General features: G+C 35.5%; 1 protein-coding gene and 1 pseudogene across 4 annotated transcripts in view; one reads left to right on the plus strand and one right to left on the minus strand.

The window, feature by feature from the left end:
• Positions 1-913: 913 nt before the first annotated feature.
• Positions 914-2891, minus strand: LOC131534135 (uncharacterized; annotated as a pseudogene).
• Positions 2892-4086: 1195 nt separating this feature from the next.
• The window catches only part of abcc8 (ATP-binding cassette, sub-family C (CFTR/MRP), member 8), a 71779-nt gene continuing 50492 nt past the window's right edge, over positions 4087-25373 (plus strand). For 2 of the 4 annotated variants that reach the window (XM_058767603.1, XM_058767604.1), the window contains exons 1-9: positions 4093-4802; positions 7924-8086; positions 9731-9872; positions 10654-10775; positions 13145-13311; positions 14609-14851; positions 20481-20669; positions 22006-22170; positions 22710-22865. In XM_058767603.1, the coding sequence (XP_058623586.1) occupies positions 4782-4802; positions 7924-8086; positions 9731-9872; positions 10654-10775; positions 13145-13311; positions 14609-14851; positions 20481-20669; positions 22006-22170; positions 22710-22865 (1368 nt within the window). In that variant the 5' untranslated portion in view covers positions 4093-4781. Of the gene's footprint in view, positions 4803-7923; positions 8104-9730; positions 9873-10653; positions 10776-13144; positions 13312-14608; positions 14852-20480; positions 20670-22005; positions 22171-22709; positions 22866-25373 lie in introns of those variants that run through there. The other 2 variants (XR_009269391.1, XM_058767605.1) reach the window with 2 other exon arrangements.

A 25373-nucleotide genomic window follows, 5' to 3' on the forward strand; every position in this document is an offset into this window, starting at 1 on the left:
AGCTCCTTACCTGTATAAAAGACACCTGGGAGACAAATATTTATTTGACTCATTAAAATGCAAATCAATTTATAACTTTTTTGAAATGCGTTTTTCTGGATTGTTTTGTTGTTATTCTGTCTCTCGCTGTTCAAATAAACCTACCATTAAGGTTGTAATACACTACAAAACGTTTGCCCAGATTTTGGCCTGATTTACACTTTGAAGGAGTTTATGAAAATCAGAGCCAGTCTGCAGAAATCGTGCAGTCGGAGCTGACAGATTTCACAGAAAATCGCATATAGGGTATGATGCACACGAACTCCCAATTTTCTGGCATTTTTAGCAGACTATGAATCCATCCTGTTGGAGGATGTTTGATATTTAAAGCCGATTTTACATAATCTTTTGTGAACTGTGAATTTGTTTAGAACAACTTTTGTTAATTTGTTTGTTTGAATGTTTGTTAGAGTGTGAAATGTACTTTTTAGTGTATGATACCCAGTGTTTAGTTGGTAAGTGCATGATGCCAAGTGTTTTAAATCTGTCAATTTTTTTTTTTTACATTTGTGTGTATACCAATGCATTGTGGATCCGAATGTATTTCGGAATATAACACAAGAGATCAAGAGCATGCTCAGTATTTCTCATGCTCTTGATCTCTTGTGTTATATTCCGAAATACATTCGATCCACAATGCATAACAGTACGCAGTTGGAAAAACAAAACAAACAAACACTATTTATAGTTTTGAAATCCAAAGCATTTTAATCACAGAGTGAACAGAGATATGGCATAAGAGAAATGAAAATCCCCAACAACTTGGCTCACTTAAAGAATAATTAAAACAGCATATGATATAACAAACATGTTATTCAGAGCAGTTAGCCTGAAAAATTATAGATGTGCTGCAACAACTTCTTAAGCTGGTATGTTACTGCTGAGCAATGGCAGCTTTTGCTTGGGGAGTGCAGGGAACAGGACTTATTTTGTTCAGCTGCACAATAACAGAGTCATAATGTCTTTTCCATTCCTCTGGTGACAGTGAAGATGGGCTGGTCTCCAGGAACTTATATGCATCCTTCGTCTGCAAGCTAAAGATGCCCCTGGCATTCAGACAGGATTCACCGAAGTCCTTCCAATGCTGAAAGTTTTGAGTTACAAAATAAATCACAACAGAAAATGCAATCAAGTTGAAATGAACTCCTGTAAACCTCTAAATTAACATTTACTCAGTGTGTAAGTTACCTTTTGTACTTCAGTGATAGATTGCAGAAAGATCTCTTTTATTTCATACTCCCCAATGAGGTGCTCATTAGCACAAGTCTCGTTTTTGAGAAACTCCAGCAATACACTCACTGTTTCCCAGAACTTCTTAAGCTGAATCAGAATCTGTTGGATTCGGGTGAGGCAGGTTTGAACATCATTCAGATGGACAGGGTTGGAACAACATAAAGCAGACATTAATAATGAGAGATCACTCTGAGGCTTCTGACCATTTATATGGGAATTTGTCAAGCACAACTTGAGATCTTTTAAGTGAAAGCATCTCACCCTTTTCTAATTTCATGCTTACCAACCTCAGCTGCATATCAGTCAACCTAACATGGATGTTCCACTCCTTGATTCTCAGGTTGGGCTTCTCATTGGAGAGTTGAGACAACTGATTGGAGATAGCCTGGGGTTTTGCAGCCACAGCTTGGCCAGCTTGAGAATCATAAATGGATTTAATTAAGGGTCCAACAAATGGTATCAGGAGAGCCATGATACACAGACCATTATTTTTGTTAGAAGACTCTCTGATATGACACTGCAGCTCATTGTTTTTTTGTGCAATCGTTTCCTCAATTTGTCCAATTTCCTGATTGTTTTTCCACAATTCCTGGTTGAGATCAATCACTGCCTTCTCCAGAGCATCTATCTCCTTATTAGCTTGTGCTAATTTGTTTTCTGTCTCAGTCTTTTCAGTCACGTCACTGGTGAATGAAGCCACACTCTGGTTGTGTTTGTCATATCTGATGATGACAGGTTTCAGATTAATTATCAGCTTAAACATAGCAAATGTTCTTGATAATGCACTGAAACATGGTGGCATACATCCAGTTGCCATATTAAAAGTGGTCCAGATATGGTCAATTTAACCATTTTATTACACTTTCTTATGTAAAAAATGAACAATTTAGCAACACTTCGAAACATTTTACCTCTCTACCATCTGTTCCACTTTTTCAACAATTGCGGTCATCCATGCTCTTGCTTTTTTCCAGGGACTTAATGGCCAAAATGCTTTTATTCTTTTCAACAGCAGCCTTCAGTGCAGGCAACAGCGTGGAAACCAGGTTTTTACTTGTGGCAGCACACTGAAGACAGCAAAAATGCTTACATTATTTGTCCAAACGTTTCATATTTTAAAACACAGGCAGTGGTCAAAGCCAATCAATTTATCAAACATAACACATCAGAGAGCTGCTTTATAGATCATTTTAATTTTAATTTGCAACCTTAATAGTGTATTGGATGTGGGTTCCAGTAACAGAAACGCCTGAAAAACTTTGGCTTTACCTTCAGCAGAAGAGCCTCAGAGGACCCAAAGAGAAGTTGGGTTTCAATAGCACATTCTCTGAGTTCCCTCTCCAACTTGGGGAACTTAGCCAAACACAAGTAAGAGAGATGGAAGAGCAAAGCCGTACGCTGAGCAGATGGAAGAAGCTCCCGAATAAAGTCAGTTCACAAGTAAAAATGACTATATCTTGGGTTTTCTCAAAATGTGTAAACCAGCATGCTGGGTTACTTTAACCCAGCATGTGTTCTGTCCAATATTTACCCAGGGCTGGGTTGCCAATTGGGTCATTTTTAACCCAGCCATTTTTAGAGTGTGTGGAGAGAGGAGACCCTTCCAGAAGAACAACCATCTCTGCAGCACTCCACCAATCAGGCCTGTATGGTAGAGTGGCCAGAGAGAAGCCACTCCTCAGTAAAAGGCACATGACAGCCCACCTGGAGTTTGCTAAAAGACACCTGAAGGACTCTCAGACCATGAGGGCGACTCATCTTCGTTCATCTTCCAACAGGACAACGACCCTAAACACACAGCCAAGATACTAAAACTCTACACATTATTGTTGTATCTGATGCAGTTGACCATGATATGCAAAAAATATCTCAATAAATACTAAAACACTTTGATTGTGTTGTGTTGATAAATTAATATCTTGTAAAATTTTGGACGGATTGCCCAAACCACATATTTTGGCTTTAAAATGGGGAAATTCACCAACAAGTACCAACTTTGGGACAGTATTTTGTACCCAACTTTGTACCTACAGAAAAAAAAAAAAAAAAAAAAACTATGTTCACTTTAGGAACTAGTATGTACTTTTAAAGTTATATGTGCCTTCAAATAAATAATATGTATGATTTTGCGTAAATAAGGTACAAAAATAAGGAAACACCAAAACGTTACACTGTGTTGATAATGAATTGTGACCCTAATGCTTTTGGGAAATGCACTTTTGTCTGTATTGTGTGTGGAATTTAAAAAAATAATAATAAAAAATACCGCCATTGTTTCTCTAGGAACAAACCATGAGACAAAAATACTGAAAACGTTTTGACAGATGAATGCAGATGCTCAGGCAAGCAATATTTGTGCTGGAAGGTGCATGTTCTTGCACTACCAGTAATGTCCTCCTGGCAGCAGCAGATAATAATTGTGCCTTTAAGCATGTTTTCACCATGTCTTTATGCTCATTCTGTGAACCAGTGCAGTGAGGTCTTCTCTCTTTCATGTTTATTTTTTAATTCCATATAGGCCTACAGCAACCTGCTAATTTAAGTCTTTGATGTGAATTTCCTTTCCCTTATTAAATGTAGGCTACAATCTTTTTTTTTTCCTTCTCCCCTCATGTGGATGTGAGAAAAAAAAAATCCCTATTTTAATATTTGTCAGGCTAATCTTATTTTTAGATTTCTGTCGCTTTTATTACGTATAGTTTTAGTAATTTTCAGATAGGCTAATTGGTGTAGGACGCTTTTCTCGGTTGTTTCGCTTTGTTGTTGTTTTCTAAGCATCACACATGCATTAACAAAAGGCTGTTTTTGTTTTGTTTGTATGATTTCTGATATGGTTCTTTGTTTTGAGCCATCAGGAGGCGGTATATGTTGTACTGTGATGACGATATCCTCAGCTGACGACCTGATTGGTTAGCTTTCACGAGCAATATCTTCAGCACCTGTCGAATTTGGTCCATATATGCTTTGCGAATGATTAGTGGGTCACTTTCATGTAGGAAGACAGTATTTTAGGTCCTTTTCATCCCAACCTCGACAAAATATGTATTTCAACCAAAGTGATTACATTAATTGTAGATTGTATTATAATTTCATGCTAATAGTTTCACTTGTACGCTAAAATCAATCGCAGTGTCATATCGGTCACGGTATTCTTCTATAGTGTGATTGATCGGTGGTTGTCGCGTTGTTCTGTTGCATCAGTGATTGATCGCTCTTGTCGCGCGTGTGTACGTGACAGCTGGATGAACTGAGGTCGAGCAACTTTCAAATTGATGTTTGGGAATTTGAAACGGTCGGATTCTGTAACGCCTCTTTTCAGCACCTTGGTTAGTTCCTCTGAGGAGAAACTCGGACCCTATGGCAGAGACAAGGACAAATATCAGCTATGTTTTATTATTAACCTATTCCCGTGTGAGTTAGGCGCTTATTTTGAACGGCGAGGTCTCTGGACTGGACTGAAAATCATCTTATGAGGTCGTGGTTTTGGAAGCAACTGGAATTTCAGAAAGATGATCACACGCTACAGACCGGTATGCTAATTTATTTTTTGATTAATAGGCAAAGTGGATGCCATTGGAAATGTTTATGATAGTTGAGTTTTACCTACATGTTAGCCTTTAATAAACGTTTAAACAAGAAATGATATGTTTAATTGTGTATATTTATACTGTTTTTAGCTTTTCGACTATTTTCCTGTGAGGAATTTATTAGGAAAACCATATGTGAGTTTTCCAATAACACTGGCAGCTACACCAAAGAAAGTTGGTGTAGATTTATGTGGATAGTTTCTAATAACAGACACATTAACCTGAGGTCGTTTTATTCTAAATTTCGACATCGTTACCATTTTAACGCTTTTTGGGGGGTTGTGACAAGATGCGATAAAATTCAGCGGCTGCCAACGGGAGGTGCTGCGCATGCGCGGTTGTTTTGGAACGGATCCTTGTTTCAATGGAGTGAAGCCTGAAAGATAAATAAGAAAAAAAAAATCGATATACTACAGCCAGCTTTCCACAGAAGTCATTTCTCTTTTGTTGCGCTTGTATAATGTGCGCGTGTGTGAAAGCTCTACAAAGCGATTTGTTTTTGTTTGTTTGTTTTGTTTAGTTTTTTTTTCTGCAAAAGCACGCAAAGTCCTCAGATTTATACCAATGTCTAATGTGATTGGCCTTAATCTTTGATTTTCAGGGTACAGTATTATTTTGGACTCCAAAAAGCTGTTTATTTTTATTCTGATTAGATTTGGAAATTTAATATATATCTATATATATATATATATATATATATATATATATATATATATATATATGGCACAATGCATATATCTCTGGTGTAAATAATTAGCCATTTAAATTATAAGTGAGAGTGAAGTTAGGGAAATATGCCTAGTTTTCATGAAAATGGCTAAATTAATATATTTTTATTAATATATTTACTTTTTAGTTTTTATTTATATGTTTATTTTTATTTTTATTATTATTATTTCATTTTTTAAATTTTGCTTTTATTTATTCATAATTTTATTCTTGGGCAGAATTATATATGTGACCATGGACCACAAAACCACATATTCTGAGATTTATACATCATCTGAAAGCTGAATGAATAAGCTTTCCACTGATGTATAGTTTGTTTGGATAGGACAATGTTTGGCCGAGATACAGCTATTAAATTTAGAAAATATCTTAACGGAACATGATCTTAACTTAATATAGTAATGATTTTTGGCATAAAATAAAAATCTATAATTTTAAACCATACAATGTATTTTTGGCTATTTCTACAAATATACCTGTGCTACTTATGACTGGTTTTGTGGTCCAGGGTCACATATGTATGAGGGGAATTAATTTACAGTGTGATAAAGTGTTGCTCTGCTGCATCTGCTGCTCCTAGAGCATTCAATCAGGTTGCAGATGCTTACCTTATTCATTCTCTTAATGGACTGTGACGTGCTTGTGTGCACATGTTTTCTTCTGGAAGGCAGGAGAGTGAATTTACCCTTTGTCTTTCTGAAATAGCATGTCTATAACACACCACAGCTGTATGTACCTTCTTTAACACCTTTGTGTGATAGATCAACCTTATCTTCTCACCACAATGTCAAAAGTGTATTGCAGTGTTTCTGAGGGGTTGTTTGAGATTTGGACAGAAATAAGGATGGATCGAAGTCCACATACACTCTAGATCAGGGTTCCTCAAATCTTGCCCTGGAGGGCCAATGCACTGCAGAGTTTAGCTCCAACCCTGATAAAACATACCTACCTGTGATTTTCTAATGGTTCTGAAGACAATGATTAGCATGCTCAGGTGTGTTTGATTAGAGTTAGAGCAAAACTCTGCAGGAAAGTGGATCTCGTGGGCCAGATTTGAGTATCCCTGCTCTAGATCATCATGGGTCAGGTAGCCTGTCTAGACACAGAAAGATGTAATTCTTCAAACTGCACCCTTTGGATGAAACAGATATTCTGACATAGCCTTACATTTTTTTTTTTTACGTTTTTGTTTCATTTTCTTTTTGTTTTTATTTGCTTTGTATTGTTTTCGTTTTTCTGTTTTTGTTTGGTGTTCATTTTTTTTCTGAATTTTGTTCTTCTGTTTTTTATTTGTTTTATTTTTCAGTTTGTTTTTGTTATTTTAATTGTTTTTGTTTTGTTTTGTTTTCGTGATTTTCAGCATCAGCTGAACAACTCTAGGTTTCCTAAGTCTAGTCATTTCCAAAATCTACTGACAGATTATAGCTAATAAAATTTATATTCCAATTTTAAATTTTGAGTAAATATTATGTCATATGAATCGCATTTATTTTCCCTAAACTGTGTTATATGTTGACACTTTAGCAGCCATGTTTTCTAGTCCACTGAACAGCCCATATTAGTAAACCACTATTTCTGTGTGACCTCGTTACATAGCCTTTCGTCCTTCAACCATCTCATACTGTAAGTTTGGTTTTAGCTTTTGAATTTCATGACAGTCCCATCAGTCTTTGTTTACGGTGAGTCAGTTCACCTCTCATGAATATGTTTGATGCCTCATGCCAGGCGTGTACCTCACTGTGACATGCGTGCTGGTTTTTCAATACCGCCTGCAATGCAATTCTCTCCTCTCCTGCTATCTCCCCCTCCTCCCGCTCCTCTCTTTTTCCTCTCTCTCTGTCTTCCATCACGATGTCTCTCCCTCCCTCCTTTCTTCCCTCATCACACTCTCATGCACACACTCCACCATACAGCTATCCTCCCACAAGGTCAGCTCTGAGCTCTTGATCACAGCAGCACGGTCAGATCGCATCCCGAGCACACGCGCGTGTCTGCGCACGAACGGAGATACTTTTTGTTTTTTGATGGCATTAAGCTGAGGCAGTTATTAAAAGCATGCTCGTGAGCCGCGGCTTTGCCGGTGGAATCCAATGCAGGCGTCCCCCTGTCGGAGAGAAGCTCTTTGGATGTGCTCAGCCCATGCAGAAGCGGAGCTGCTATTGTGTTCTACCTGTGCAGTGATTCACTTCAGCTGATATCCTCCACCTACAGCAAGGATGTAACGGCTTCTCTGTGGGAAGATTATGCTCTGAGAGGATCTCTTCTAGCTTTTTACCCCCTTTCTTGTCCTCTTTTTTCCTCCTGTTTTGGTCTTTCTTCTACCGGATCACCTCAGAGACCCGATACCACCATGTCCTTGGCTTTCTGTGGCAATGACAACAACTCGGCCGCGTACAACGTGGATGCCGGTGTCCTCAACAACGGCTGCTTCCTGGATGCTCTCACAGTGGTGCCACACGTCTTCCTGCTCTTCATCACTTTTCCTATCCTCTTCATCGGTGAGTGTCAAAGACAGGTGAGAACTAGTGCACGCTTGTGTCACAATACTAAGTGTCTGGAGTGACTGAACACTCTATGACTTTGCTATTTGCTGTAAGTTTAATTATGATAGACAGATAGACAGACAAACTAGATAGATACATAGACATAGATGGATGGACAGGCAGATAGACAGACAGATGGATGGATATATAGATAGACAGACAGACAATAGATAGATAGATAGATAGATAGATAGATAGATAGATAGATAGATAGATAGACAGACAGACAGACAGACAGACAGACAGCTGGACGTATAGATAGATAGATGGGGATAGACAAACAGACAGACAAATAGATAGGCAGATAGAAAAATGGATGGATAAACAGACATACAGATAGATGGACAGGTAAATAGTCTTAACAGTTAAATGGACAGAGAGACAGACAGGTGGATAGACAGGTGGAAGGATAAATTATAGAAAGGCAGAGACACAGATGGATGGATGGATGGATAGATGGATGAATGGATAGACAGTTGGATAGACAGATGGACTGATAGATAGATGGGTGGATAGATAGACAGTTAGACAGACAGACAGACACAGGTAAACGGATGGATGGATAGGTAGGTAGATAGACAGTTAGATAGACTAACACAAATAGATAGATAGATAGATTCATTTTGAACATTTGGTTCATTCATTGCGAATATAAACACTGCATAATTGATCTGCGTTCAAGTAATTATTTGCAACAAATGTGGTTTGGTGAACCACATAGTGAGACCAGGACAGAGTTTGTCAAGCCACTGTGGGAAACATTTTTATGTTAGACATACCAATGTGACCTTAGTGGTGGAATGTACAGCTGAAGCCATCATACTGTCAGAGAGTCGAGTTACAGGAAGAACAGCGCTCGATTCCCCATACCAGAAGACTCAAACAATACGGCAAACAATCCCACTAACGTGAACTAACCTGAACCAACCTACCGTCACATTTTCTATTATTCATTTTCCAAATTATTTGGAATCATTACTGATTGATTACATTTTGAAATCTTTTTTTTTTTTTTTTTATGTGAACAAATTTTTGATAAACAATATTTTGCATCCTGCAGATGCCACGTTTCTGCTGATAAACGTTCTTTATTAATCTTGAAAAAATATATCACATTTTTACAAAAATATTAAGCATCACAACTGTTTTCAACATTGATAATAGTAAGACATTTTCTTCACACTTAAGGGCCGGATCAGTGAATCAGAATCATTGAATTCCATACAAATCCCATCTCAGATGGACATTTTTGTGGGACAATATTATGCAAAAAATGCCTACATTGGTTTTAATATGCAATACATGCTGCTGTTGAATCAGCATCCTTATATCCCTAATATCCGGCTCTTCAGGATATCAAGGGCAAAATCTATCCCAGTGTTATTACAACAACCTGGAAAGGACATTGATTTTAAGACAGTTTTTTCCAGTGCAGCATGATATATTTGTCCATGTAATAAGTTACAATTTCTGATGTCTTTTGAGGAAGATGATACATGGACAAACAATTTATTTCTCAAGGATAGTTTACATTACTTCTTGCCAGAGAGAATTATGTTGATGCAAGTGATGTACAGATATTTAATCACTGTACTGTAGGTTGGGGGAGTCAGAGTTCCAAGGTGCACATCCATCACAGCACTTGGCTGCACTTCCCCGGACACAATCTCCGCTGGATCCTCACCTTCATCCTACTCTTCATCATCGTCTGTGAAATAGCCGAGGGGATCGTGTCCGACGGGTGAGATTTATGTGTTGATTCATCTGTCTTCTCTGTCAGTGTGTGTGAATCTCGTGAAACCTGTCAACAACCTGCCTAGGGCATATTTCACCTCAAAAGCAATTGCAATATAATTAGGGATTTTTATCCCTGCAATTTTTTTGGGGGGGGGTCTTATGGCATTATTTTCATGACAATTGATTACATCCTCTTTCCTTTTTTATGAAAATCAATATTATTATTTATCATCATTATTTATTTCATTTAAAGGTAATGCATACACACACAGAGAGAGAGAGAAAACAGCATTTTACATTCACCAAGGCTGTATTTAAATACAGTCAAAACTACAGTAAAAATAGTAGTATTGTAAATATTATTACGATTTAAAAGAACTGTTTTCTATGTGAATGTATTGTAAAATCTTTTTTATTCCTATAATGCAAAGCTGAATTTTCAGCATCCTTGTAAGAAAAATGTATTATTCTAATCAATGTTGAAGACAGTTGTGATGCTTCATATTTTTTTTGTGGAAACCATGATACATTTTTTTGCAGAATTCTTTGATGAATAGAAAGTTCAAAAGTACAGCACTGATTTGATAGGTTTTTAGATAGGTGTGGAATGAAAATACCAATAATTAATATGCAGTAATTATGTATAAATGCAAATCTTGAGAATGGAATAATGGAAAATATGTAAATTACCAAAAAAAAAAAAAAAATCGCCAGTTATTTCATTTTATTTTATTTGGGAAATATTGATCCATGTCTAATACTGTTTCTTTCTCTCCCTTTCTCAGGTTTAATCAGTCGGTCCACCTGCACCTCTATATGCCATCATGTTTGGCCTTCATGGCTGCCATCACGTCAATCATCTACTACCACAACATAGAGACCTCCAACTTCCCCAAACTGCTAATTAGTGCGTGTCAACTTTATAGAGTCTTTTGCTTATTAAAGTGTCATGAAACCCTAAAACAAATTTTTTGAGGTTTTGACATATATGAACAGGGTTGCACATCAGTGGAAACAACAATAGCACTCATTATGTCTACTATTAAGGCAAAAGTGGTTTTTATTTAATGTCGTTCTTCCGGTTCAAAAAGAAAAGTTGAACATACATCACGAAAAGTGACATATATGCGTTAATTTGCAGTGGTGATTGGCTGGAGTGGCTGGAGAGCATGTGTCTACGTCATCAGTTTTCCGAGCTTTTCTCAGTATTATTCATGAGAATGAACTCTTATGATCTAGTCACTGCGCTGTATTATGCAAGAGGTCGTCTTACAGCAGAGCATTCAAATCTGATGAACGAGGTTCCGCGCTGTCAGTTAATCTCTGTAAACATGACCGTAACAATTTTTAATATGTAACAACACTTGGAGTGCGCATGAGAGAGCAGTTTCTGCGCTGAACGCCGCGACGAGTTTAACAACACTCGCTGCGCGGATCATAGTTTATATACGGACCAGAGCAAGCGTGTTTCATTCATATTTTAAATTCTTTCGTGCTGCAAACATGAACCAGCTCCATGCATATGCACATATCACGTCTTCTTCAAATAAAATATGTGCAAAGAAAGGGCGCTGATACAGCGGTACATCTGATTATGAGCACGATGACACAATGGATTATTGTGATACACCGCAAACAATGATATACAGGTGCATCTCAAAAAATTTGAATATCGTGAAAAAGTTCATTTTTTATTGTAACTTATTTCAAAAAGTGAAACTTTCATATATTCTAGATTCATTACATGTAAAGTAAAACATTTCAAAAGTTTTTTTTGTTTATTTTAATTTTGATGATTAGAGCTTACAGCTCATGAAAGTGAAAAATCCAGTGTCTCAAAATATTAGGATATTTCCTAAGATCAATAAAAAAAAAAGGATTTGCCAAACAGAAAAGTTCAAGGTCTTTAAAGTATGTTCATTTATGCACTCAATACTTGGTCGGGGCTCCTTTAGCACAAACTCCAGCATCAGTGAGGCGTGGAAGCGATCAGCCTGTGGCTCTGCTCAGGCACTAAGGCTTCAGCTCGTCTGGATTGTTGGATCGGCTGTTTCTCATCTTTCTCTTGAAAATATCCCATAAATCCCATATGGGGTTCAGGTCAGGCATGTTGGCTGGCCAATCAAGCACAGTAATATCATGGTCAGCAAACCACTTGGAAGTGGTTTTGGCACTGTGGGCAGGTGCTAAAGTCCTGCTGGAAAAGGAAATCAATTATTGTGGTTTCAAAGAACAAGAGATACCCTGAATTTATACTGTAGGGATGGTCGTTTAATGAAGCTCAAATGTAAATATTCTAATATTTTGAGATACTGGATTTTTGACTTTTTGAGCTGTAAGCTCTAATCATCAGAATTAAAACAAACAAACAAAACAACTTTTGAAATGTTTTACTTTACATGTAATGGATCTAGAATATATGAAAGTTTCACTTTTTGAAATAAGTTAACTTTTTCACAATATTCTATTTTTTGAGACGCACCTGTATAGACCGAAATTTCAAAGAAGAGTAAAGAAAAAGTGACTGCCTTTATTCTTTCTGGTTTAAAGATATTTTAATATTTATTTGTCTGTATAATGAGTGTGTTGTAGGCCTGTGATTTATTGGTTGTTTTCTCCCCTCTTCACTCCCACTTTTCCACAGTTTTACACTCCCATTTCTGGAGTCTTTTTCAGATCTAATGTGTGAAAGACCAGTGCTGAAACAGGGGGGTTTCATGACACTTTAAGGCCTGAGTTTTCTGTAATTTGGATGTGATATGCACATTTAATTCATAATGCAAATCACTTTCTAAAGAGTGACGTAAAGAATCATTAGCCTAACTGTAATATGGGAGTTACAGCAATTTTAAGAACAAGTATGCATCTTTCGAAAGAATAATTGAATTGCTCCAGCTACATTCACACAGATTCTAAAAAAACGACTGCATTACATTGCTACAGACTAATGGCCCTTCATGGTGCAATGCTATTTTCCAACTACAGTTTCATCACCAGGATAAAATAGTTTGTTGCAATGACTTGTAACAATGTCTAGACTGGAGATTGAAGTCACAGCCCTGTAATCACATTCCTCGGCTGCAATATTTTTGAGGATGGCAGGACGTTTTAAAGAGACTCTAACTGTATTTATCATCCTGTCTCTGAACATCTGGAGTGAGAAGCCATTTCAGAGTTTCACCTGCTGTGCAAAACCAGCAGAAACTGATGCATTAGGTGCTAATGTGTGTAGAGGATGTGATGTCATATATCATTGTATTTATTTTTCTTTTACAGCTTTGCTCATTTACTGGGTTCTGGCGTTTTTCTCTAAAACAATCAAGTTTGCCAAGTACACAGAGCACGGTATCGGGCTGAGACAGCTACGCTTCGGGATCACAGGCTTACTGGCGCTGCTTTACGGCCTGCTGTTGGCCGTGGAGATCAACGTCATTCTGAGCAGGGTAAATGATTGTGTGTTTGTGATTTGTATTCCTGGCCATTGAATCTCAATTTTCCATTTTGATTTCTTTTATTCTTCAGCCCCTGGCTGTGATTGTCTTGCTATGTATTACTCGGAAAATACAAAAGTCTGATCATGTCTGCTGACAGACTGCAGGGAATTCGGGTTGCTCTGAATTCAATATGATCTTTAATCTGGATTCTAAAGTTTTATCTGTCGGAATACAGAGTATTTTCTCTCTCATGTGTTGTTTCATACCCTGATGACATTTCTCTTCTGTAAAACATAAAATGAGATATTTAGTAGAGTGTCCACGCTGCTCTTTTCCATGCAATGAAAGTAAATGGAAATGAGCTCCAAAAATGTCAAAATGTGGTCACTGCAACTTATGCACTATTTTGTAAGTCTTCCAAAGCCATTGGACTTGAAGCTGTATGAACGTAAAAATGACTGGTTTAATTATAGCTATGCATCTCATTATAACTGCAGTGTTATGGTGCAGAGATCTGTGTTGTGATTTTAAGAAATGACATAAAATGGATCACATGTTCCATGAGAGGATGTCTGTGTGCAATATCTCTGTACTAATTTAATTAATTTAGAGATTTTATGATTTAAACATCTGTTTTTTTCTCTTAAAGATACAGATTTTTTTTTGTTTGTTATATTTCAGTGTCATTATGTGATTAAAAATCTGTATATTTTTCATTTTCTTTATACTATACAATAATAATTATGATATTATTAAAATATAATAATATTGTAATGCTAATATTTTCAAGTAGTAAAGTTTGCTTTGTTGCGATGTAATGATATTATCATTATCGGACTTCATATTGCGATTTCATATCATGAGATTTTGATATTGTTACATCCCTATTGCTTTGTAATGTTGTTTATTTGCAATATTTTGTAACTGATAATATAATATAATATTTTTGAGGAAACAAGTTTACTTTTGTAACACTTTGTGAATTTGCAATTTCTAACTAGTTAGACATGAAGCAACCTAGAACTATTAGTCTTAACTGTTTCATTTAGTCTTTCATTAATTAAACTCTTCATTTATTCAATTAAACTTTGCAGAATATTTATAGAATGCCTGAAGCCATTGTTTCACAGTCCAGAAATAGTTTGCCTTTGTGTTTTGTCATCAAACTATTTGATGTTGTGAGATTTATGAAAAGAAATGCACTGTTCTTAAATTCTGTTCTTCGATGTTAAGATAAGAAACATTGCTTTTTCTTTCATTTACAATTAGAATAATTTTGACAGTGTTTTCTCTTGTTTTTCTACAGCGATATATGTGTTTTGCACTCCCCACTGAAGTGAAGCCCCCAGAGGATTTACAGGACCTGGGGGTTCGATTCCTGCAGCCGTTCGTGAACCTGTTGTCCAAAAGCACATACTGGTGGATGAACACCTTCATCACTGCAGCACACAGACGCCCCATCGATCTGAAGGTCATTGGCAAGCTACCAATCGCTATGAGAGCTCTAACTAACTACCTGAAGCTCCGCGAGGCCTTTGAAGCCCAGAAGGTAAATTTTACGAATCTGTCATTTTTATTTATAATTTTTTTTTTTTTCTACTATTACTGTTTTTAGGCAAGTTCCCTTATCTTCTCTCTCAATGCTAGCATGTGAAACCAAGCAATGGGTAAAAGAGGACTTTTATGGATTGTGAAGCCTAAATGCAATCAACAGAAGTCAAACTGAACATAGGCTACAAACAAACTACACTGACTCCGACTCTTTCAGTCTTTATTTAAAAAACATTATCCCTGTAAGTTTGAGTTAGAATAGTTTAATTACAAGAGTGCGGTTATAAACACAACAAAAGGCTTTTTCAAAAAATTTTCAAGACAGGTAAAAGCTACTAAAAAATAAAAATAAAAATTGTTTACTGTTTTTGTATTTTATGTTTTAGACTAAAATGTAAAAATTAATTCACCACATTTTCACGTTCCACCACTTTAACCAAAAGCCTGTTCAAAAATACATTTACTTCAGGGTGATGTAACCAGAAATTATAAAATTTCTAGTTTGTTTCCTGGTTTGTCATATAAATCTACAGACATGCTAAAACCGGAATTGAAAGTGCTAACATGTTCACTTATTTCCGGCTCTTGGAAGTGCTAATAGCGGAATCTGAAGTGGCTAACTTCTTTCCATGTTTTGGCGTAAAATAAATATGGAATTGCTAAAACCGGAACCAGACGTGCTAAAATGGCAACTTGTTTCCGGGTTTTGGTCTAAATAAATAGGGTGAACAGTGAACCGGAAGTGCTAACATGCTAACTCATTTCGGGTTTTTGCAGTACTGCAGCACTCAGTACTCAGCACTCACATGACCTCATTACATTGGATATTATTCAAAACAACAAGTGGGCTTGAATATGTTTTATATATATATATATATATATATACACACAGTGTTGGGGAGTAACTAGTTACATGTAACTAAATTACATAATTTAATTACAAAATAAATGTAACTGTAATCAGTAGTTACAGTTACTGATAAAAAATGTGTAATTAAGTTACAGTTACTTATGAAACTGTTAACGGTTACAAATGGGGTTACATCTGATTTTTTTTTTCACACACACCCACATAAAGATTTAATTGATTTTTTTCATAAATTGCAGTGACTGCTCTACAGTAAAATGAGACACCAATCTTTCAGGAGTTTAGGACACAGAATAGGACACATGCTTATTTTTTATTTACTGTTTGGATTCATGCATATGCTTTATTTTTTGTATTTGACCTCAGAATGATCTTAAAGTCTTATTTTGTGGTGGCTGTGCGTTAAAATTAAATTATTATAATCTTTAGTCAAGTAATGAAGGATTTTAAAAAATGACACTAAGCAGTGTTGAGTACTGTAAGGTTAACACTGCCTGGTTTACATGTTTGAAAATGATTAACAGTTGAAAACATTAATAAATTATAAAAGTAATCAAAAAGTATACTTAAAATACTTATTGCATTTTAGACAGGGTAATTTGTAATCTGTTACCTATTACTAAGTAACCTTCCCAACACTGTATGTATATATATATATATATATATATATATATATATATATATATATATATATATAACTGCAGTAATAGTACCACGGTAGTACAGTATTTCATAAATATTCATACTTCCTCCGAAGTCTCACAAGTGGCTGTTTAATTGATGTCACACACAAAAAAACAAACAAACAAAAAAAAAAGCATTTGCTTATCTGTTATTTGTGTATTTGGGAATTGCGGCTCTCTCTCTGGTGATGAGGATGCAGTGAAAAGCACGTACATCACAAACCACAAGAAGACAAATGTGGAAAACCTCTTAAATATCATGTCTAGAGCGTACGTGTCTTCAGAACACTGAGAGACAGAAGATGTTCCTTTTGCTCTGTGAATGCAGTGACCTTTTGACCCTCAGCGGGGTGAAGGACTTCTGCATCTCTGTTCTCATGGGAGTAAAGAGCATATGACGTGTGCAGTTACGTGTTTGTGAGCTCAACTCCAGGTAAAATGGATATTGTGAGAGTTCATAGCGTGACAGTTTTCACGTGCAGCACGTGCGCAGTGTGACATTGGTCACGTCTCATGATGAATTCCTTTAGTAATGGCCATAATAAACGTTTCATATGATTGATTCCATCCTTTAGTGCAATAGTTCAGGATTAGCGTCACATCCGGATCCATTATGGTGTGCAGCACCCATTTTTACCATCTAATCAATTCCCAAATGATAAAATCAATCCCTGCCATTCATTTTCTTTATGTCAGAAATGTACCAATGTAGAGAAAAATGTCCTCAAAACATTAACAACAACAACAACAAAAAAAGTATTTATACAGTACATTGTTCATAGAATGTTTTTTATTTTATTTTATTATTATTATTCTAAAACATTTTAGTTAGATTAATTTTAATTTAATTAATTTAAATATTTTTTTATATGAATGTTAAGGGAACATTCCATTTTTATAACGTATCATCATGAAAATATTATTATTTTTTAAATACATTTAAAGAACTGGACGTTTTGAACGGTCAGAGAACATGCAGAAAGAATGAGAACATTAGCCAAACAAATCCAATGATACAGCAAATAGGTGTTTGAAATGCACAGAGCAATCCATAACAGCACTTTAATTATGCATGTGTGCTGCCTTTAAATACATATTAGCATAACAAAACACAAGGAAGGAATAGCTCATTTCCTAATTTCTCAGTATTGCTATGTAAAGTCATTTTTCTAAAATGTTCAGGATGTAAAATGTTCAAACAAAAAAGTTGAATAAAAATGTTTGTTTGTTTCAATAATTTCTTAGTCATTAATCTTCATAATCATAAGACCTATGAGAGAAAATGTGGCACCTGTATCACTAAGCAGCAGTTTAGTGAAGAAAAGATAAAAGTCCTCTTCTGAAAGCTAGAAAGATGCCTACATAAACAGCATTTTAAGTCATAACACCTCCAAAGCAAAGACTGTTCATAGATGTAATACTGTAATGTAGCAAAATGTAAGATGATCCCTTACAAGCTCACTCTTTAATCATATTTCGAAAACAAGTCATTATGAAAATAATCACATGTAAAGATGTACTCAAATTGGGAAAAAAATAAAAATAAAAACATTAAATTTCAGCATATTGCATTTAATATAAATTTTAAATGTAGTACTTTTTCATTTATTTGCAATTGACATGAAATTAAGGGTCTGAAAACACTACATTCAGTTCACACTTAAGTATATTCTTTTAAATTATATTTTCTATATAAGATAAACTCGTTTTAAAAGTATGCTGAAATATACTAGTTTTTCACAAGGGCAGTGGCTAAAGGAGACATCTTAAAATAAATTTGTATGTCGTTTAATGCCAAAATGTACACTGTAAAAAGTGAAAGTTGACTTAACTTAAAATAATTGAGGAAACCTGTTGCCTTAAAATGATTAATACATAATAATAAAAAATAAAAAAAAAGTTAAGTGAACTTCACAATTCAATTAACTTATTTTTTTAATTATCATTTACTTAAAAATTTTAAGGCAACGGGTTTCCTCAATTTTTTAAGTTAAGTCAACTTATCACTTTTTACAGTGTATCAATAAAATAGGTTAATTGACTTGAAAAGTGATTAGATTTACCTAATGTTTGTATGTGCTTTCTTTGTTTTACGCTTAATAATACCATAGTTAGCCTAGCAACATGCTAACACAAATCCTGGAATCTAATTTATTCAGTTGCTGTCTACACTGTAAAAAAAAAAAAAGGTTGAGCGAACTTAAAAAAACATTTTTTACCAGCTTCAGCAGATTTTTGAGTTTGCTCAACTTGTTTTTGTGGGGGATTCTCAAATTTTTGTTGTATAAACTTAAAACAACAAGTTGAGAAAACTCAAAAATCTGCTGAAGTTTGTTGCCTTAAAATTTTAAGTTGGCTCAACTTTTTTTTTTTTTACAGTGTATACCCGCTTTTCCACTACACTGTAAAAAGTGATAAGTTGACTTAACTTTAAAAAAAATTGAGGAAACCTTGAGCCTTAAAATTTTTAAGTAAATGATCATTTAAAAAAAAATAAGTTAATTGAATTGTCAAGTTCACTTCACTTTTTTTTTATTTATTATGTACTTAATAATTTTAAGGCAACGGGTTTCCTCAATTTTTTGAAAAAGCAGCTTATGTAGCACATTCTAAATCAGTCACTTATGAGGTGACCATGATTGTTATTGTGTTAGAAGGTAGCTGCCTATGTACTGTTAGTAGACAGTAGACAGCCAGCTTACTGGGTTTTAGACTTCCTTCTTTGTAGTACAGTGAATAATTTAAATGCATTCATGAAAATCGTGGTTCTATTCATATGTAGCATCTGCTTATGATCCTTGATGGTCATTGGGACTTTATGCCTTAAGAGACCCTTTTAGCCTTTTGACATTTGCATATAATTCACAGACCTGGCCCCACATTCTAACTTTATATGGGTGCTAAATTGCCAATTGTTATCTTAATTAATATTAATATCTTTTAGATATCTCTTGGTATCAAAATGATCTGCTCTTTATTCCTCAAACAATGATGTACACTATGTGATCGTGAAATGCATCATACTAGTTTTACTGTACTGTGGGAAAAACTACACCGATTCTCCAGACCAGTCATAAAACATGCAAATGAGGTGTCAAGTGGGACAAAGAAACACTTTCCCGCTGAAACTATGTGCCTTGTTATTGGTCAAACTAACCAAAATGGGTGTTACAGGGAAACCAGATAAAACGTCTCCCACTCTCAAAAGGCGAAGTCTTCTCTTTACTTTCGGTGCCCTGGAGACACACTTATCACCTTGGAAACCTCACGACTCCTCTTCCGGGGGGAGTCCGAGCTTCTGGCAGTTTTAAGTTCAGTAACTTTGTCAATTCACTTCGGACCAATCAACCCATGGCTGGAATGACGAAGCTTTCACTCCAAAAAAGAAATTAATCAAGAATCTATGCATTATACATTCACCAGGACACTTTACTCAGCACCAACAAAACCAATGCAAGTAACCGCTTGTTAACTATTTAGATGCGCTTCTAGGCTTCGACCCCTTTTAATTAAGGTGAGGTGATTCTCTGATGGTTCTTAACAGGTTGTAGTTAGCTGATGTGTAAATCCTGCCATTACACTCTACTCTCTTGCGCGCGAGCGCTCCCCCCCCCCTCTCTCTCTCTTTCTCTCTCTCTCTCTCTCTCTCTCTCCTTGCCTTGCTTGCGTTGGCATCTATGTTTAATGTGTGTATGTCTGTGTCTAGTTCGATGTTGCATGTTCCCCTGTAGTGTAGTTTAATAAACATCCATATGTATTCATGCTTGGTTGTCTGTGTCTGCTGCTCTCAGAACGAGGTCACTTTAACGTTACGGTTTTGTTACATGCTCTGTGAGCAATGTATCAGTAAGGAAATTATTTTTCGTGGCCAGAGAAATCATTTTTCCTTAGAGTCAGTAGACGATTAAAACTGTCCGTACTGCGGACGAACAAATCATTTTATTGTACTATTAATGCTACAGTTAATTCCTGAAGATTAATATAATTGATAACAACCCATATGATTAATTATGTTAATCTCACTTTGAGCTAATTTGCTACACATATCTGTTATCACTTTCCTGTTACTTATTCAGAGGCCTCAAGGCATTCTGCTGCAGGGGCCCAAGTGGATCTGGACGGCTTTGCGACAGGCCTTTGGAAAACCTCTCCTTCTCAGCATCACCTACCGTTTCATGGCAGACCTGCTTGGCTTTGCCGGGCCGCTCTGCATATCAGGCATCGTGCACCATCTCAGTAAAGAAAACCACACCATTCAGCCACCAGTAAGAACACTAATGTCTTTTGCACCCATCTGAGCCACGTGTAAAACAACCAAGAATAAAGGCAGACTTTTGGTTAGTCCAAAAGTAGAAGACACTGAAATTAAATTATTTTTCAGTATTTGTGTTGTGGTCATGAACTAGTACTTTTGTTCTCTTAGGTATTTTGAAGGTAAAATTAGAAACCGTTGCCGTGGGGGACTCACTTCTGGCCATGGCTGCATCTTTTCATGTAACATTTTCATCTTGTGTTACTAAGCATTTTATTGTCATGCTGCCGTCATCAATTATTAAAAAGTTTAACAGCACGCTGTCTGGATCTCAGATGTCAGATGTTAGCCTGTTTGGATGTCTTAGTATGATATAATTCATTTCACCACATGGCGTTTGTGATGGCAAGACACGAATATAAAATGAATGAACAATCCACATAGAAAATAAAATGTTTTATATGCCTAAATAATTATTTATCTAGTTACCAGACTGAAAGCCAAGGCCATCATGCATGTAATTTTATTTATTTATTTAGAGAGCGGCATCAGCAGTAGCTCTTGCTTTAGAGATCAGTTGTCCCATGTTTTTATTTTATTAATTTATTAATTCATAATTTCATAATTTATTATAAATGTGTACAGTTTCTTTCCAACTATTTATTTATTTGTTTGTAACATTTTGGGTGTTTTATAATTGTTGTAGATAGATTGGGTCATTGGGTGATTTCCAAACGTTTTAATAAAACTTTGAAGGAACACACGTCTTATGAAAGTAATAATTGAGTGTAATGATACATTTAATATTATGGCATTTTCAGTGACGGCTTCTGATGGAGAAAACAAATAGCTGTGATATGCTGTTGTTCAGGGTAGCGATCCTCTAAGATCCACATTTCACTTCAGAAATTGTATTAACTTGCCAATGGCAAACTTTAATGAGTTTCTATAGCTTAATTTTGCACATTTGTATAGTGGTGATTCAATTTCCTTTAATTACTTTATTCTTATTCTTACTTATTTCATGAGTTGAAAATGCATTGAGGAGCACTTATTGTTCTGTCAGTGGTGATTCTTCTTCATTGGTTTAATTGACTCATTTGTTACTGCTCCAATCTTTAATTACATGATATAGTTGCATATTAGAATTAGAATTAGTGTCCTGTGCTTTCTTTCTAGAGTAAAGTTGCTGATTGGTGACAGGATAGTGCCATATCAGGGAAAGACCAGGACTAGTTGCATTAAAAACTGGTTTTGCTTATAAAATGTACTGTATTAATGTGGCCGTAACCTCTCACAGTTTTAAAGAGGTAGTCAATGCTAATGTTAAATGGTTTGGTGTGTTTCAGGTGAAGCATCTTGGAATCTACTTCATCTCCTCCCAGGAGTTTCTTGCTAACGCTTACGTCCTCGCCGTGCTGCTGTTCTTCGCTCTGCTCCTCCAGAGGACTTTCCTTCAGGCCTCCTACTACGTTGCAATCGAGACTGGAATCAATCTGAGAGGAGCCATTCAGGTCAGTGCAGCGGAGACTTCAATGACTCCATAACCCTTGATTGCCTGGGTCTCTTCAAATAATCAGTGTTGGGGAAAGTTACTTTAAAAAGCAATGCATTACAATATTGTGTTACTCCCTAAAAAGTAACTAATTCTGTTACTTAGTTACTTTTTATGGAAGGTAATGCATTACATTACTTTTGTGTTACATTTTGTCGTCCGGGCTGAACTCGCTAATTTGTTTTTTTAATGACAGAAAATTTAAAAGTTATATGTTTGGCACCTGTAAAGGCTGTTTCCCACCAAAAGTGAAATTAATAAGCTTCAGGCTGAAAAAAGTGCCTCTGCACCTCATTGCCTATTTCTCTCAACATGGGGACAGAAGAGGTACTTGCGTTACTGATTTGGAAGGGTATTGTGTTGTAAATTTAAAAGTAATGCATTACTTTTCTAGTTACTTTTTTTTTAAAAAGTCATCTGATTACGTAACTCATGTTACTTGTAATACGTTATCCTCCAACACTGCTAATAATGAATGATATCCGGTTTCACTTCCAGACAAAGATCTTCAATAAAATAATGCGTCTCTGCACCTCCAACATGTCCATGGGGGGAATGACAGTGGGCCAGATCTGCAACCTCGTCGCTATAGACACCAATCAGCTGATGTGGTTCTTCTTCCTGTGTCCCAACCTCTTCGCAATGCCAGTTCAGGTAAAGCCTCATGCGAGGTTCCTTTCTCCATAGAGTTCAATGCATTGGGGAATATTGGTGCAATGGGCTTTGAGTCAAATGTTTCAGTTGTATTGCCTTATTTGCCTCAGAGAAGCTGTTTTTAAATAGATATTCCCTCATATGGGTTTTGTCTGGGATGTTATCTGTACTTGACCCAGATAGGAAGAGATATTGCTTTCAAGTCCAACATATTAAAATCTGATTTTAACAAGACTTAGACTTTTTAATCTGTTTTCCTATACAGTTGGTGTCCTTTTTTAAATTAGATGAGAGATTCTACAGATCCCAGACTTTACACTGATAATCCAGTGACAACCCTACACTGTAGCAAAATTGGTTAATGCATCTAATGTAGTCTGGATTATAGACTATATTAGGTGGCATGTAGACATTTTAGTTTCTAGTTTTTTCCCCCCTTTTCCTTTTATTGTGTTTGTTGTTTTGGTTTGCTTTGTTTTGTTTTGTTTCATTTTTCATTAGACTGACTTTTTTACTTTTAGATTTTTTTGTAGTTTTTTGTCTTGTTTTTTGCTTTGCTTTGTGTTGTTTTGCTTTGTCGTCTTTTGTTTTGTTTTTTGTTTGTTTGTTTTGCTTTTGTTGTACTTTAGTTTTGTTTAGCTTTTTTTGTGTTTTGTTTTTGTATTTCTTTTGTTGATTTTTTTTGTTTGTGTTGTATTGTTTTTTTTTTTTTTTGTTCTTTGCTCTTTTTTTTAATATATTTATTTTTGTTTTGTCTTGCTTTGTGTTGTCTTATAGCCTATTTGTTTGCTTGCCTTGCTTTGTGTTGTGTTTGCTTTGTTTTAATTAATTTGCTTTGCTTTATTCATTTTTTTCAAAGATAACACTCTAACACATCCAGTTTCATTCAGTTTTGAAGAAGAAAATAATGTTGTTGATGACACTAATAACATAAATTTATCCAAGAATTTACTAAACCCAATCTTTATCTTTATTAATATTCACAGGGCATGCAAACACAGCATGTCAATGCAAATATCAGTGCTATGAAATATCAATCAAATATGCAATAATTAAATTATTAAAAGATTTTCCCTTTGGATTACTGGATGTAATCTTACATAAATTACCAGTAAATCAGTCTAAGTTTCAACGTACCTTTGAATGGCATGACATGAATTGATTACAGCAGATGGATCTTGAGCTGAACAAAAGAAAATGTAAAAATGTTGCAAAGCCAATCAGTGTTCAGTATTCTTCACACTCCTTCTGCTATTGAACGTGTTTCTCCTGAGGTTAGACAGTGTGAAATGTCAGATACCTCTGCAAGATCTATTTTTAGTCTGTGTATAACTGCATTTTTGTCCTTGAAAGCCTCATCTTGTGTAAAATGGAGTGTCACTTGTGGAAGTCTGTTTCTTTGTCAGTAAGGCTCTTGAATGATGAGGACATAAGTGGTTCATTTAAATAAAAATGCATTAAATGATGGCAGTGTGAAAAATTCAACAAGCCCAATAATTAAGTCAATTAAATTACTCTTGAAATAATGAGAGTCCTAGAGAACTGTTGTTGTGAAACAGATTATATATACATATATGCATTCACTCACATATACATTTGAATCTCACAAACAGGAAGTCTCAAGACAGACTAGGAAGTTGAAGTCCCTATACATTTTGTATGGCACGTACTCCACTCTTGGGGTTACTCATGGCTGCCTTTGTGCAAATCTTGATTAGTTCCCTAAGGCTCCTTCTTTATTTTCAGTGAACAACATTTTTTTTTTTTTTACTCACTGCATATGACTTTCTTCTTTGAGACGAATCCGATCGGAGTTATATTATAGTGCCCCTATTATGGGTAATGAAAGGTTCATATTTTGGTTTTGGGAGTCCCCAACAACAGGTTGACATGCATGGAAGGTCAAAAAAACACTTTCATTGTCTTATAATGTGCATTTATTTTTACCTTATTTGCTCAACGACTCCCAAACAATTCGCTCAACGAGTAATTTTTCCAAACTTTGGTCCAATTGGTCTCATTTTCATTTCATTATGCCTGTAATGCCTGATAAAGCAGCGTTTGTGAGGGCAGTGCTGCTTTGTGTACAGCGTTCCCAGGGAAACAGCTATTTTACCGCTCCAAAAACGGCATCTAGTGGCAAAGAATGAATCTGCATTTTCATTCAAACCAATGCAAAAAGACCAACAAGTGGGCGGGTAATATGCTAATGTTTTATGTTGACATCAACATGAAACAACTTGGGATTCGTTTTAAAAACGACTCGTTTCAATGAATCAGAGTCGACTCTTTCATTTGAGAGACAATAACTTTATACACGGTGCACTTTCAATGTGTTTAACTCGCCAATTTACCACATTTACAGAACGATAATATATTATAACAAAGTTTTAATTATTATAATTATTAATAATAATTATTCACTCTAATTATTTCAAAGTTTAATTATTATTTATCATTTAATTATATATAATTAAATACGTTAAACTTTATTAATTAAATGTTTAA

This window comes from Onychostoma macrolepis, chromosome 25, assembly GCF_012432095.1.
Source record: "Onychostoma macrolepis isolate SWU-2019 chromosome 25, ASM1243209v1, whole genome shotgun sequence".
In the NCBI taxonomy this organism is placed as follows: domain Eukaryota; kingdom Metazoa; phylum Chordata; class Actinopteri; order Cypriniformes; family Cyprinidae; genus Onychostoma; species Onychostoma macrolepis.